At 37.4% G+C, this 17300-nt stretch overlaps 1 protein-coding gene across 1 annotated transcript in view; it reads right to left on the bottom strand.

Moving 5' to 3' along the window:
• LOC309692844 (BMP/retinoic acid-inducible neural-specific protein 3-like) overlaps nucleotides 1-17300 on the bottom strand; it is a 68449-nt gene that overhangs the window by 31967 nt on the left and 19182 nt on the right. The window contains exons 4-5 of the mRNA XM_082511673.1: nucleotides 9426-9616; nucleotides 7711-7895 (exon numbers count right to left, since the gene is read on the bottom strand). Coding sequence (XP_082367799.1) covers nucleotides 7711-7895; nucleotides 9426-9616 — 376 coding nt within the window. The remainder of the gene's footprint in view (nucleotides 1-7710; nucleotides 7896-9425; nucleotides 9617-17300) is intronic.

The raw sequence follows: 17300 nt of genomic DNA, 5'->3' as shown, positions 1-17300 counted from the left end.
TTACAGTTAAAAAAAAAAAACTTGCACACATAATTACTACTTATTTTTTCGAACAGGCCCTGTTTACCCTGTCTAGTAATTTTGGATTGTTCATGCTTGGCTTCTTCAAAAAGGGCTGTCTTTATCATAATAGATTATTTCAGTAGGTAAAAAAGTGGGCTGCAATGATTCAGATTCCACCACAATCGGTTCATAATTTTTTTTTAAAAAAGGCAGTTTAATACAAAATACTGTGAAGTGACATCGTTTTTTATATGTTGCAGTCTGGCAGTCCTTTCCATTGAAGACATGGACATAGTTAAATTACCACATAATTACCACCTGCACATTCTGTAAATCTTTTTTCCTACTGATCCCTAACATGTGTCCATGCTGTAAATGCCAATAAAGTTGTGGTCAGAGGACGTTAGTATCTAAAAAGCTCTTATGAAGGCAAACGACCACAGATAGGGTAACACTTTCTAAGATTATGAAATTCATTATTAATTACCAAACAAATAAGCTAGTACTAACTCTGGAACCTTCAGTGTGTAGGGTTGGGGAACTCCAGGCCTCAAGTGCTGGTGTCCTGCAGGTTTTAGATCTCACCCTGGGACAACCAGTGTTGGGACTAACGCGTTATTAAGTAACGCGTTACAGTAACTACGTTATTATTGTGGTAACGAGCACGGTAACTAGTTATTATGCCAAAACCGGGAACGCGTTATTCGTTACTGGGATTTAGAGAGGCTCGTTATTCGTTACTTCGTGAGGTGGCTATCGCGGAGCTTCCACAGATTCAATAACATTAGCAAGTGGTGGAAGCCAGCAGGTGGATGAAGGAAAAGGGAGGCAAGAGGAGAGACCCGAAGCGGCCGCTGGTCCGAGAGTGTCAGGTGAACTGATCTTCAGGTAAGAAGTTATAACCTGCAGTCTATCTGGGTCAGATATGAACCAAGTTTAGGTGGAGTTTATTTTTGTTATGCTGACTTTTTCGTACTGCGTGCTAGCTAGCATGACGGGGTTTCTATACAGCTGGGTGGGTGCTATGTTACTGATGTTGAACTTTATTTTGTTCATAAGGTTAATTATTAGAGTTTCCAACCGTCCCGTAAAAAACGGAATCGTCTCGTATTCAGAGAAAATATCACGCGTTTCGTATTGAGGTGAAAAGGAACACAGTTTGTCCCAGACTTCAGCTACAATGAAAAAGACACAAAGTTATTCTGTGTCTTTGCTGCACAGCTGCCTCTTCTTCTCTCATCCTCTCACCCTCCCTCTCCTGTTTCTACTTCAATCATGAAACTGATCAATGATCAGCTGATCGGCTTTTCTCTCTTGTTTATTTATCGCCCACTTTGCGCCAGAAAGAGGAAACCAGCAGATGTCACGGTAAACAACAGCAGCACGTTTAAGCTTGATCAGCTGCTGTTAGAATTTATTTAATATTAATTTCTAGTATCAGCTGATGTTGGCTGGAGCCACAGCTGTAAACCTGCTGGTCATGATATGGTTTGGTTGTGTGGTGAGAGGGAAACATGAAGATGAAACCAGGAGATGTCCTTACTGGATCATCAGAGCTGTGATGGAGAAACAGGTTTACCTTTTAGGTGACATGAATGAGTTGAAGGGAAGTTATGAACTGTTTCTGAGAGACAAATAACACCAGGATCCTTTTCTAAGTAGCTGACAGCTGGTAACTGTGCAGGGGCGGATCTAGCAAAGTGTTGCCAAGGGTCCATGTAGGGCATTAAAAGGGAAAGGGGGGCACAAGGAAATACTTTCTTATTCTCATTTAAAATGTCTCACTTTTAAAAAAATAATTATCTGAGTCTTGCAACAAACAATTGATAGATTGATACATATATACCATCAGAACAGTGTACATCACTGTCACAACAGTGTTTATTTTCATTCAAAGGCTTTATGATTTTTCCTATAATGGTGGGCCGGTCTCTAGTCAAAATGCCCGGGACGATTTTTTTTGTCCCAGTCCAGCCCTGTATGCAGCTCATCTGCAGTCTGGTGTTACCTACATCTTCCTGTTCAGAAGGCAGAATTTCCGAGTTCTGAGTACAATCGAAAGCACCACGACTGCAGTTTTTGTGTTGGATGTAAAAAGCAGGCTAGGATAGAATCAGGCGTGGGATTTCTCTCGTGGAAATGTGCACATTATTTTTTCCTTTCTATTGGTAGGTGGCACAGTGCACTTGTGGCAAGTAAGCAAGCTAGAAGACTGGCAATCTTGCTGGGTATCCAGTTACGGAAGCAACACATTAACAAGAGAATTCTGAGTAAAACCAAAGTTACTTTCCCTAGTAACTAGTTACTCTGAAACTAACGAGTAACTTGAAGTAACTGAGTTACTTTTGATAGAAGTATCTAGTAATGTAACTAAGTTACTAATTTAAAGTAACTTACCCAACACTGGGGACAACACACCTGAATCAAACGATTAGTTCATTACCAGGCCTCTGGAGAACTTCAAGACATATGGAAGAAGTTATTTAGCCATTTAAATCAGCTGTGTTGATTCAAAGACACATCCAAAACCTGCAAGACACCAGCTCTCACTTCGGTCTTAGACAGTAGTTACAAAGACACCAATTCGGACACATCACAACCCAATATTGTGCCAAAATGTGTAATGTATGCATTACCATAAAATATTTAAAGGCAAGTGAACAAGAAAACCTATAGGATACATTTCAGTCATTTCACATTCAGCCCTTAATCGTCAGAAATGATGTATGTAAACGTGTTAATAATGTCTGTTTAAATGCTTTTCTGCTGTTACTGCAGCTTCTGCATGTGTCTTTTCACACTTTGGAGGAGTGAAGTGTGACATAGATACGGTGAACAGGCGTGCCTTTTACATGTTTTGTCGTGATACTGGGTTGCACATCAGGCTTGTATGTATTCTTAAATTAAACAGAATTTTTATAACAACTACATTTCCACATGTTTTTGTAAAACTGGTACTTTTTCAGTAGGTTTGTAATGAACTCTTATATTTTATGACACCACAATCAGATCCATTTACTGATGAATATCATTTTGTAAAGTTACCTTGCAATAGTTTTTACTATTTATTTTGATTCACATATTTTACTGTGTACTAATTCTCAATTTGGCGTCGTTCCTTATATGTCCTCTGTTATCTAATGTGATCTCATTTTAAATAATATCAGGTAATTTTAGATTGCCTCCTCATTTTCAGCTCAACACATCTTCAAAACATTCAATACATGCTCTCACATAAAGCTCATTTCTTAGTCAGTGGCACTGCAGGAAAGCATCAAAGATCTATAAGCGGCAAACATTGATTTGTTAGTCAGGTCAGGTATCTCTGTTTTTTAGCAGATCCAATCTCAAAACTATCACTGCAGAAGCAGGTGTAATCACATGACAAACAGAATGAAGAAGCTGACCGTGTCTCAGACTGGTGTTTTTACTAGAGATGGACCGATCCGATATTACGTATCGGTATCGGTCCGATACTGACCTAAATTACTGGATCGGATATCGGAAAAAAATAAAAAATGTAATCCGATCCATTAAATATCACGAAAGCACCTCACAAAACTTGCAACACGCTGTAACTCACCTCAGAACGTTAGCACGTCGGAGCAGTATGCATCACGTGATAGAGCGGCTGTGGCATGCAGGACCTGTCGGTGGTCTGGATAGCATGTGGAGCTTCGCTAGCAACCCGGCATTTCATCTCCGACAAAGTTATCCCCAAGAGAAGTAAAGCAAGTGTGTAAGTCCATCTCTGAATGTTTGTAAAGCATTCCTGCGTTAAGCTTAACAAGCGATATATGGAGCGACTGCCTCTCCTGCTGCTACTTCAATCATGAAACTGCTTAACGATCAGCTGATCGGCTTTTCTGTCGCGAGTCCATCTCTCTTGTTTGTTTTTGGCCCACTTTGCACCAGAAAGAGGAAACCAGCGGCTGAACAACAGCAGCACGTTTAAGCTTGATAAGCTGTTGTTAGAATGTATTTAATATTACTTTCTACTCGAGGATCTTTTTCTACGTAGCTGACGCTGGTAACTGTGCAGGGGCGGATCTAGCAAAGTTTAGCCAGGGGGGCCGATAGGGCATTAACAGGGAAAAGGGGGCACAAAGACATACTTTTCTTTCTTATTCTCATTTAAAATGTCTAGCTTTTAATAAATAATTATCCGAATCTTACACCCAAAGTTTTAATTTGATGTAAAATGAATAGAAGTCAATTACTGTATATAGTGACTATTAAGTCTAATATATATACCCTAGTAAGCTATAGTACTTTTTCCTTTGGGAAGGTACCATCTGTGCAGTCTGCAATTTTGTTGAAGAAAGATGTTGAATCTATTTAATATTTCTTGAAAAATAATTGATTTCTGTGCATTTTTTTTTCACACTGCATCAAATTAAGGTTGATTACGTCGATTAAGCATCATGAGGTGGCGCGTGAGGGGTGGTTCCCTATTTTTTATTTTTTTATTTTTGTTGTTGCTGGGAGTTGGAACCCTATTAGTTAGGTTGCTTAATATTTACGCTAAGTACTCTTTAAAATACCAGAATAGGGAGGATGGTTTAAGTTTATTAGATTGATCAGTATTGCTGAACTATGAAATTTTTTTTTTTTGCATACAGGTATAACAGAATAGCTTTAGTGTAGTTGTTGTTTTAAACTTGAGTATGAACTTATACAAAATGCAGCAAGATATTTAAAAAAAACAGTTTTGTTGATTAAAAAACATTATATCGGATTCATATCGGTATCGGCAGATATCCAAATTTATGATATCGGTATCGGTATCGGACATAAAAAAGTGGTATCGTGCCATCTCTAGTTTTTACACATTGTTATTGTTACCCACATTCTTAGATGCTAATCTGTGGTTTACCAAAGGTAGGCGTAAACACATTAAAGCCACGTGAAGTAACAGATTCCTCTGAAAACAGAGAATTTTAAGTGAAGGACAAACCCAGCCTATTCAATTCATTCTGCTTGATAACAACTGACAGAGTGATGTATGAACACACCCTGGAGGTATTAAGCTGTAAAAGATGTAGGTTGATAAGCCTACATAAGCCTATCTAGATATGCTCAGAATGCCGCCTCATATGTAAGCTTGTGAATACACACATTAAAGTGAGAAGGGAAGTAAACAGTATTGCTCGCTTCATGTCTTCTCTTGGTTGCTCATTGAATGTGCATGTTTACTCAAATGTCACATCAAAGCCAACACAACAATGCAATACTTGCAAGGAAACTGATATTTTTTTTCTAATTTCTCAGCTAAATAATATTAAGAAGATTATTCAGTTTGTCAGCTTTCAAACATTATAGTTTCTTTTAATAAAATAAATATTGTGTTTGATGTTTCAGAGTTATTTTTTTCTACAAACAACTTTTTAAATACCAGAGACTATATATAAAAGATGTAATCACATAACACAACATTCAGTGCTACAGATGCCACATTGGCTTTGTGGAGCCCAATGTAACATGTTTGGAAGAGAAGGTGGAGTGCTGAGTTCTCAGCTAGCACCACCTAGCTTAGTAAACAAGTTGCCTATAAATGCGTATAGGTGTATTACAGACTTAATTGCTAATTAGTGATAATAAGTAACATATGAAAATAGTAGAAGTTTGAAGACCAAAACTTGAGTATTAAAAATGCCTATATCCAGAAGCTACAGCTACATGCGTCAGTAATTAGCTACCATTATAAGTATGAGGCAAACTATCATTTTTTATACCAATTTTTCAATTCAATTTTATTTATATAGCGCCAAATCACAACAACAGTTGCCTCAAGGCGCTTTATATTGTAAGGTAGACCCTACAATAATACATACAGAGAAAAACCCACCAATCATATGACCCACTATGAGCAAGCACTTTGGCAACAGTGAGAAGGAAAAACTCCCTTTTAACAGGAAGAAACTTCCAGCAGAACCAGGCTCAGGGAGGGGCGGGGCCATCTGCTGTGACCAGTTGGGGTGAGAGAAGGAAGACGGGATCTCAAATTAGGGTTATAAACTTTAACAGACTGTAAACATTTTTTTCCTCTTGTAAAGCCATTTTAATATGGACGTCCACGGGGATTGACTCACTTTTGAAAGTAGCCTCAAGTGATTATTTAAGGAATTACAGTATTTGAATCTTTATAGTGGCTTCATTTTCAGCCCCAGGTCGTTGGGTTTTTAATTACATTTTTACAAGCCATTCAAGATTTAACATGTATTATCATTGGTGTGACACAGGGTTGTAGGAATAGTCTCCTACGTTACTAAATAAAAAATAAAATCATTTATAAGAATTAAAGATTATTCTTTAATTATTTAACGACGGTAAGCCAATATAATTTGTGCTTGGCTTACAATCACAAAAAATGAATACTTCAAGGAAAAAAAGGCAAATGGAAAAAAAAAGTATCTAAAATATTCTGGTACAATTGTGCCTTCTATAGAGAAGAAGAAAAATAAATATATTAAATACACTCAACCTGACATAATAGAGCACGTCTATTATGGCTTATATATAATAATTATACTTATAAGCCCTGAGGAAGCTTATGTTAGTATACAAAATAATAATTATAAAATGAATTCCATAAAATAAAATGAAAGCTTGGCAACCACTGTTATAATACACATTTTGCCCAACAGTTTTGTAAGTAAAACTATTAAGCAATAAAGAGGTTGCCTCACTAATGGCTGCCGGTGGATTTTTGGCAAGAACATTAGGTAAGGTCTTAAGTGCATTTAGTCCTAATGGTTCATTAATTAAAAATGGTAAGAAAAATAGCTGTCATTTAACACGGAGGTTCCCTGTCCTTACATAGTTCTAATTCCCTCAACTAAGGGCTTAAAAATATTTTAATATTTCTATTTTGCATTTGAAGCAGTGCACAGTTGCTCATCAAGGTCCTTTCACAGACTGTAAACTGCATAAAGTAAGTGGTAGTAAGTGGTTAGGACTTGGCAAGTACTGACTACTGGATGGGCTTTTCTTGATTTAGTCCAATAGCTACTCTCTAAAAGGAGAGCAAGAATAATTATGCTTGCAACATCATGAGTACACACACAGCCAAATCAGTGACGCTATCTTTTAATAAGAAAGTAACGTTTGGAAATAAAAACCTTTTTTGTAATAATGTGTATTATTAAAGAAAACATATACAGCATTTGATGGGGTAGTTGGACTCCCTTTATAGTTCACCTGAATGAATAAATGTAAAAAGGTAACAATCCCACGATGACCTCTTATCAATTTGCGTACTATTCAACCAGTGGAAAGCATATCAATGGGCTCTTAATATGCAGGTACAAATATAGTTGTTGAACGTGTGCATACTAAATAAATTTGGAGAATAAAATAAAACAATAAAAAAAGCAAAAGCAATCACTGATTGTTGACACAAGCTCCACTTGTTAAAATTAGCCAAATCTGCTGATTGTATGGTTACCACTGAAATACACCATACTGGCTGTGATTGAATTAATTCTTTAGTGAGGGGGCTAATCAAGACCACTTTGCTATGTTTTGAAAAATACAATAATTATGTTTATCCAGTGAAGCAGCATCCAAGCAAATTGGAACAATGACTCAATGAATGGCTGCGTTCATAGATAGAATGCTATAACAATGGGAGCCATTTAAACGATTGGCAAATAATGTGATTCCGTTATTATGTGTGACTCAAGCCCAAAGAGAAGCTGACTTTACCTTGATGGCGGTGGAGGCGATCTGGATGTGGTGCAGCTTGTGCAGGGTGCTCTCCCTGTCAATGAAGTAGGAGGCGGCCAGCTGGTGCAGAGCTTCCAGCGTCACAGCTGTGCCATTTGATTCACTCGCTTCTGATGTTCGACTCAACTTTCGCTTGTCCACAAATATCATTAATGACTCTTCCCCTGCAAAAACGCAGACGCAGTGACACATACAGATTGATTATTTATGACTCCTCCATGCGAACATCATCATACTCTTTACATTAAACTCATAAAGATGGAAACCTGCTAAGAGAACAAACAGCCCTTGTTACTACACCCTAATTTAGTGATGACTCTATTGCTGTGTTGCACAAATTGAGATTTGTAGAAGTCTTATTAGTTATTATTTTTTCAGATAAAAGCTACATAAGTTTTCCACAATTGATCCTGCTAAAAAAATTCCCCACCATTGCGCTGATCTAAAAGTGGTGGGAATGTGCCAGGAAACAAACAAACAGGGAAATTAAGAAGACTTCGATGCAATAAAAACTGGACATAGGCACTGAAGGACGTGCAGTTCAAAAATCAGCATTGCAAATTTTTTTGTACAGAGGTTGCAAAACACAATACTTTTTGTTAGCCAGCATAACTTTATATATTACAATATTTTTACAGAGCACTACTAGCACAGGCTAAAGGTAATGCTGCGTGTTATCTTTGGCGTGCAGCTGTATTTTCTTTCCTTTTGTTTGCAACCAATAATGTGCAAGATTGTCTCTCCGATCTATTTGAATACTGTTGGTATTCAGAGTTTATGCACAAGAGACAAAAGATGAAAAGAGCCAAACAGAGCAGCTGGGAGGTGATTGAACACCAGATAGCTGGGGGCTTTGCTGCACATTACAGCACTCAGGCTAACTTAGATCTATTGTTATGGAAACAGATGATCTACTGACATTTTCAAAGACAGATTTTACATGTTGAGTCAGAAAATCTGCGTTTAAAAAACATACAAATGATTCCACATTCTTGGCCAAAATTAACTTAAATATTTAGAGTAGTTGAACATGTGCAAAACAAAAAGCTTTTGAGCATTAAACATGTTTAACTGACAGACTCCCTGCTGCTAGAGGTTTACTCTTATTCTGAAGATTACCCTTGATGGCAATTTACTTATTTGACAGACTAAAGTCAAAAGCAACAAGAATAGGCAGACAGAGACACTGTGCCTGCATATGTACTTGGTTCTTTTCAATAGAATAGTAGTTGGAACACAAGTTACAGCAATAAAACTGTGAAACTAAATAAAAAAATTAAAGTCCCTTTAGCATTTTTTATTTGGGTTTTGAAGTAGAGAAGAGAATTTTAAAGATGAAAGGGAAGTGAAAACGCTCCAAAGTCTCAACAGACAAGCAAAACATGAGGCTTTTTTCCCACTCTGTCAAATTCACTCTGGGTCTCAAGCTGAAATACTTGTAAAGATCCTGAAAAAGTTTCTTTAACTCTCTGTGGTCCAAGTCATCACCAGTGGTGACTGGGCTAAGATTAGTGTTAGGGTAGGGACAGAGTTATGGTTGACACCTGTGATGACTTTGACATCAGAGGGTTAAAATTTCTTGTTGTGTAAAAAAGGCTGTGTTCATCTGGCTTCCTAAAACATCACCTTGTTATTCACGTTTTAAGACAAGTCAGTAAAAGCAAAGATAACCACAAGCTGTGTTCTTTATTTACCTCCCAGTGTAGCAGAGAGCAGGAAGTGGGTCCCGTATTTCCTGATAATGTTGTCTGTGATGGCGCTAAGACTGGGCCTCCTGCCCAGCTGCCTAATGGTCTGGAGGAACTCGGGGTCCAGAGGCAAGGAAAAGCCATTGTTCTCTTGTCTCTCCAGGGCCAAGCTGTTCACCTTCCATCGGCCAAACTCCCTGCAATTTCACACAAACACATGCTCACTGTAAGCAAAGGAAAACAACAACATGAATGTTGCATTCAAGCTCGCTTGAAAACAGTCCAGCTGAAGCCAAATGTTATATGGACTCCTCCATAATAAGGTCTTGATTAGTCTTTCCTTTGCCTTCAATATGTGAGAAGAATCTCTGTTTTGGCTGTTTTGGGACATTTCCTCTAGACACACAATGCAAAGACTAAATCTACCACATTGATCTGAACAGTAGTTGCAAAGAAATGAAAATAGGGTCCCTTGCCGTTTTAAAGCAGGCAGGACACAGCTTACTCCTCACAATGAGGCCCATATTCAGAACTGTTCCTTGCTGGGCATAAAATGTGATGTATGCATAACCTCTAAGTGAATCATGTGTGCCACTCTTTAAAAGATGAATGATCTCATGCTGTTCCTACCTCCGGCTCACAGAATTGCTTTGCACCATGGTGTAAAAAATATTGTGTTTTTCCACCAATTTTAAATAATAGAGCAATCTCTTCACATCTCCAGTCACTGTTTGAGGAGCTGTCGCTGGACAGTCTGTAATCATGCGTGGAGTCTTGCTGCTTTTAGGACCTCTTTTGGAGAGAACAGGCTTCATCTGTAGCCGATTGATATTCAGCCTCGCCTTGGAGTATGCCAGCTGCCTTTATCTACCAAGTGCAGACTGAGTGCTGCGGCTTGATGCATAGATTAGTGCTATTCAAATACAGCTGGTAATAAATAAGGTTCTTCCCGCAAACTAGCAGGGGAGAAATCTAAGACCTTTCAGTCATATTGGGTAGTTGACTTGGCTTTTGGGAAATTTGCTCGAGGCGTTAGGGTAAAATATAACCTGTTATATCAAAGAATGGCTGCAACACAAGCATAACATGTCTCCTCAAAGATGTATTACAAAACCAAATGAACTTTAACCTTCTGAGATCTGATTTCTCCATTTGCAACAACCCCAACCTAAACCCTTGCTTTAATCGTAGGCAATCAGAATATGAATATATTGTTTTATTGAATATATCTCCAAAGTGTTAGCAATCAGGGAACAAAAACATTAAATGTTCTCACTGGAAGACATCAAAAACTATCTAAATGTTTCCAGATAGGTCTTTTTTACCTTTTTCCAAAACATATGTTTAGGGATAAGTTTGTTACTTACGAGGAGTTGATTAAAGTAAATCAAGTTCTGGGAAATAATTTTAAAACAATGAACCTTTATTGCTTGTCCTTCTTTTACGCATAAACTGTTACAATTGTTATTACTCATAATGTCCAAAGTTTAAAAATGTAAGTCAGCATAGGCTTTGCGAGGCAAAAGTCCACACCATCGGTTACACACCATCGGTTACACACCATCGGTTGCACACCATCGGTTGCACACCATCGGTTGCACACCATCGGTTCAAAAAACTGAGCATTTTGTTTTTGTTTTCATTTTAAATTTGAACTTTTAAATTCACTGCAGAGCCTGATCAACTTTTACACCTATAAATATGTATGTATAGATATATATTACATGAAACCCAGACAGATCATCTAAGATTTAAATCGTCAACAAATATTACCAGAAATTTTGATTTTGATTTGATTTGATTTTTTATTGATTAGCATTCAAATATCTCAGTGAAAACAGAACAAAGATCTACCACAAAGCAAGAAAGCATGAGACAAGGCTAATCAAAAGGTATTGGCTGAAGCATTTGCTTATTATGCCAACCCTTTTCACAAAATATATTTTTGTATGCAGCTCCTGTACACAGGGCTCGAAGCAAATAATAAAACAAAGCAAAAACCAAACAAACAAACAAACAAACAAACAAACAAGAAAAAAACCCAAAAAACTTTCCACCTTAGATAAGTAACTACATCAAAGCAAAAGAATCAAGAGGGTTTTTTTTTTTTTTTTTTTGGGGGGGGGGGGGGGGGGTTGCTCTTTTCATTCTTGATTTATATATTTTTCTAATACTCTATTTTTAAACATATTTTTAAATACCAGAATGATGAGAAAAAGCTAACTATTTATTTTCATTTGTTGCTGTTACTCAGCAGAGAATACTGAAAAACATCTCTACAGTATTTAATTGTGTCCAACATTATCCCTTTTTATAAATTGATTGTGTAATGGTTCACTGTGCAAGATGCTCTAACACAGCAGCACCTCATGTCAGTTCTTTCGCATTATATATTATTTTAAATTACAATTTCCACAAAACCTTAACCACTGAAAAGGTGCCCACCAGTTTCCATGCTTACCTTCAATTAAGTGGGGACCATAATTGCATACTATATTGCATTTTAAGTCTTTATCAATATGACAATATCTGAAAACCTAAATGCTGTAGGTCACCAGACTAATATACCACTGTCATTAAACAAACACTCATAAACTCCAGAAGATTTTTAATTAGTAAATGAACAAATAAGTATATGAATAAACAAACAAACAAATAAATGCAGTCTACCAGTGGTGACCTAACTTATAAAGCTTCATATTGTTTTACTACTATTCTGAGATGCAGAAGCCTTCTTTATTGCCCACAATATTAAAGCCAATGTTGAGATGTAGGTCATGTACTGCAGTCTTTTTTTGTTACAAACTCTACTTCATATGTTTCCCTAACTGTCATTTTCACAAATGTGTCCATGCCCTGGTTTGTGTGTTGATTAGATCCAATATTCACAAAACTGTACATGCACTTAATAACAAAATAATGTACTTCGATGTACCTGTTCACTGATCTGCACACTGTTGATTTTCACACCTTTTTAATTTTGATTTATTTTATACTTGTATCTGGTCGGAAATTGCACAGCGTTAAGCATTTCACTGCATGTTGTACTCTGTATGATTGTGTATGTGGCAAATAAAAGTTGAATTTGAGATTTGAATATTCCTGAAAACTGAAAACAATATTCCTGTATCTTTATCATTTTCTTCTTTCAGGCACATAAAACATAAACATATGGTCAGTGTAGTTATTTTTTTACTCAGCTCTGCTGGGATTAGCTGATTGTCGTCTTTGTAGCTTGCCAGTACGTGTGTTGTCAACAGGAAAGTTGTAGCGTGCCCTCTGATTGGGAAACTATGCACCACTCACATGGTTGAAGGTTGAAGGGTGTTTCTCCCATCTCTTCCTTATCTGCCTTTATAAATGTGGATACTGACAGAATGACAAATAGCTAATAATAAATGATAATACTGACCTGCTGATAAATCTGTCGGGCTCTAGTGTCTGTTCTTTGTAGGTCTCTGTTGAAGGTTAAATAGCATTCTGTTGTTATACACTGCTTTGCTAGGTATTTCTTTCAGGAAGATGTAATCTGTGTTGTAACTGAAGCTTTAGTATCTTTCAGAGGATTTCACAAGAGATAAAAGATAACAGGATAATACTGACAACTTCCACATGCCTGAGCTACCATCTTATGTGATATATATAAGAAGTAATCTATCAATCATTCAAAAAACTATTTTTGCTGTAGATTTCTTCACAGCTTGAAATGTCCTTACAAAGAACCCAGTGAAAACTGGGATTTATCACCTCCCTCTCGAGTACTCGAGTACATACTCCCTACATTCCACAGACACATGCCAGCTTCAAAATGCAAAGATAAATGCACGTGCATTCACACACCCTGCAGCTTCAAACATCTGAACAAAGCTGCCCTTGCTGCAACAACTTTGCTATCGCCCAGAACATCGCATAGTCCCCATGGGTGCGGGCTTGCTGCCAATCAATTTTCCACCAATAACAATGACCCCCTGAGAAAAATACAAAACAGAAAACAGCTCATTAAGTCCTGTTTCATGTTGGTGTTTCTCTATAACGAGCGGCCATTAGTGTTTCTTTCCATCCGCTGGGGCCATCTGAAGGAGGGAGCAATGGAGAGAGAAAGAAGGAGAGCGGTGCCGTGATCGGCACACTGCCTCGCTATCCTGCTCGCTGATGGACATTTTCGAACGGTGTCACAGCTAAGCTGCAGAATAACAGTGTCTGCACACACATGCACACGTTTGTTGACGAAGACTGCAAATCAATCTCACCGTTTTGCACGTAGACGCACAAAGAGATCTTGCATTTCATGGAAGAGTGCAAGTTTATTTCACCCCTTACTCTTCTCAGTGAGACTGGAGTTGAGTAACTGGAATACCCTATCACACACACACAAACACACACACACACACATAATAGGTAGGCTTATTTTACCCACAGCTCTGTGCAGCAGGGGCTTCCTGCGCTTCTACCTGTCACACCCCCCTCTGAGCAAGCTGGAGTGCTGTGTGAACCAATAGGTGGAGAGCGACACAGGTCATGATCAGAGCCATCACCAGATGTCTCAGATACATCACTCAGTATGGACTGCCTGAGGGCGTCTTATTGTCCAATAGAACAAACCACAGAATGAATCGAGCGTGCTGATACAGTTGAAATATGGCAACAAGCAAAGCAATGCACACTTCAGTCGGTTCACTATGTCACTGAGCACACCAAGGGAGTGTCTGCTTCTTCTGATCTTCCCCCAAGGTACGTTAATGTGGGAATTACTGCAAGGAAATTAAATATTTTAAAATATTCATTAAAAAATATGCAGTTTAAAAACATGAAAGTGTACTTTGTTGTGAATCAGTTTAAAGCAGCAGTAGGATTGGAGGATTTTCCTTTTTTCGATCTCTTTGTTGTTTTTATTCAATCTGAAAATTACTGGCCCTCAAGATATCTATCTGTCCTTTTCAGGTGCCAAAAATGCTACATCTATATATGAAATGTATATGTATATATAATCACACCATCTGCTTCAGATTTTAAGCTGCGGTATCAGGAGACAGTCTATGTTTAGAAATATTTTTTAAAAATAGTAAAATGTTAATTATATTCTTAGATTTTTAAGGTTTTTCTGCTTCTTTTAAGTGAATTAAAATGCATCTAAGTCATTTTTGGCTTCAGGTTTCATTCTGTATTTGTCGTGTAAATCTCAAGCAAGGTGGTGCAATGTTAGCACAATCACCTCACAGCACGAAAGTTCTGGGTTTAAACCTGCTGATGTTCTACTTGTACCTAGGTGTAGATGTGAGATAAGCAAAGCTCTAAGTAGCCAGTAGTAGAGTAGTAGATGAGAGAAGAACCATATTACTGCCAGGCCGTTTCTAAGTGTATGACTGAAGAAGATGTAGAAACAACAACATACACACAAGTTTTTCTTTTTATATTAAGGTACAAATTTGTTCCCAGAGATTCTGGTCTTTGTAAAAACCAGTACAGCCTGTTTAGAATAAAACTGTAGTAAAAGGCACGTCCCTAAAGACAGGTAGAAAAGACTACATCATTTAAAAATGTATTACGTTAAGGATTCAGACCTCGAGTCAAAATCCTCATACACATTTTATTTAAAAAAATGCATAAGAAATATATCATGGTGATGATACATCAGTAATCATACAAAACCAAGTCGGAATAATGCACATCAGCTGATGTTGATCAATTAGGCTGAACGTGTCTTTGGCTCATTTACAAACTGCAACACAGTCACACTTGATCAGCATTGTGTGAATGCATCGTGTAATTGATTAATAACACAAACCTCTGCCCTTGATCTGTATACAGTACTGAGACTAATGACACTTGAATCTGAACCACTGCCATTTACGCACATGTGCACATTTTGCAAAAACAGATTTATTATACAGGGGTTTATTTTTTCCTTTGGCTGTTTGTTTTTATAATATAATTTATTTAAAATTATTCTGTGTCTGTAAGTTAGGTTGGCATGAATAATCCTCACAGCTTCTACGGGTCTATGGCTCTTTTGGTGTCTCTTTCAAGTTAATTCTAGTGCGCTATAGTGCATTTTCATTTCCACCCACCAGAAGAACAATTAAATGTCACAAAGAAAGAAAAATAAGCTTGACTTGTCTTTGCAGGTGTTCTGCTTGTATTCGTACACTCTTTCCGGCAGCGAGGCAATTACTGTTAAAGACAGTTTTTCTCCATCTCTCATTTCTTTGCTGTTTTACTCAGATACTCTGTAATGACTTTACAGCAGTTAGGTCCACATCATTGCGCTACGAAACTCTGGATTCAAACTGTGATTCATGAAGAAAAAAAATAAGAAAAGAAATTCCAATATTTAAACACTGGAGAAAACTTTGACCTACATGATAATTAATGCACATTTGCCAGTGGAATAAAGGGGATGACATTAATTAAATACTTTTCTTTCCCGATTGCTTCAGAAAAGTCTAATTTCACCTTTGACATCAGGCAGTACTGTACCTTTCTTTAATGATATACTTGTCTTTCCTTTCACATATGATTTTCCTCTCATACAGCTTATGTTTACTGTTTATATGATGGTGTATTCCAAATGCCAATTAGATCCTGTTCACACTGGTAAATGAGAGCCTGTCTTGCACAATTTTGTCATTGGTTAAGTTTGTTACTTTTTTCACTCTTGCTAAAATAATCAAATTGCTGCAAGAAATGAAACTGAAATTCTTGACTGAGCTTGAGCAAATGGCCCTCACATGGCAGGTGTGTTGCAAGAGGAAGCAATAACTGATTCATTATGTAGAGCCTGTGTTCACTATTGGCATTTTATGGATGAACATGAAAATTTCGTAGATATCTTCACTTTATTTGTTATATCTGTGCAGCAGTACATTCCATTAATAAGGTAAAGCTCTGTGCAAAAGTCTTGAGCCACACCTCATTTCTTGATCTTTTGCTTCCAAAGAACCAGATTTGTATTGTTTTAAAAGTATTCTTGTGCAACAGTATTGACCTACGAATGAATCAAACATGAATAACACACCTAAATTAAGAGGTGTGTTTAATACACAACTTAGGAAAGAATCAGTTTTAAATTACTATCCTTGAGAGCTTTATTACCGGCAGCCAGTGGCAAAAACACATAATTTGTGCCCGTTTCTTTAGTTGAATCTATAAAATTCCAAAAATAATGCAGTATGACAGCCATAAATATATCTATATTTGCACCAAAAGTGATTCCAAAAGAGCTATTAGCCGAAAACGCGGCATATCTCAGCATGGGGCATAGGGTGTCCTTAAAATATCAGAGGAAACTACACAACTGGAGGACAAAACAAGAAGTGACAGGTCTAAAAACTATCTACCGCGGATGAACTGTATCTGAGAGTCAAGGCCTTATGAAACATAAAAAAATCCAGTAAAGACCTCACACAGGACATGATAGATGCATCGTGGTTCATCTATTGTTCACTGTTCAGAAATTGTACCCATATCCCAAATGGTCTCAGTGGGAGAATGGTTGTTCCTGTGTTCCTTCCTTCAGGGAAACAAAGAGAAAGGGCTGAGGGAGGCCAAACTCCTCCACGACGATTGCCTGGAGAACTACTCCTGAAGGTTACTTAAAGAAATTAAAGAAAGCCTGCCTAACAGCATTCAGGATATGTTGAAGAATAAAGGGGGTCATACTAAATATTGACTTTCGAACTCGTTAGAAATGTGCAAACTCTGTTTTTACCTTATGTGCTGTATTTCTATGTACAGGATCTTTGCTGCTTTCAATAAATTGCTGCAATGAATCCCAGCAAAACCACAAATAAATAAGGAGAGGCTTAAGACTTTTGCACAGTTCTGTATTTGTGACCTGGAACATAGCCATGACAACATTAATCTGTAATTTCTTTTAAAAAA

The sequence above is a fragment of the Aulonocara stuartgranti genome (assembly GCF_965226115.1).
Source record: "Aulonocara stuartgranti genome assembly, chromosome: 17".
Lineage (NCBI taxonomy): Eukaryota > Metazoa > Chordata > Actinopteri > Cichliformes > Cichlidae > Aulonocara > Aulonocara stuartgranti.
Note: the sequence above shows the minus strand (reverse complement) of the source record. Positions and strands in the feature narration are given on the sequence as shown.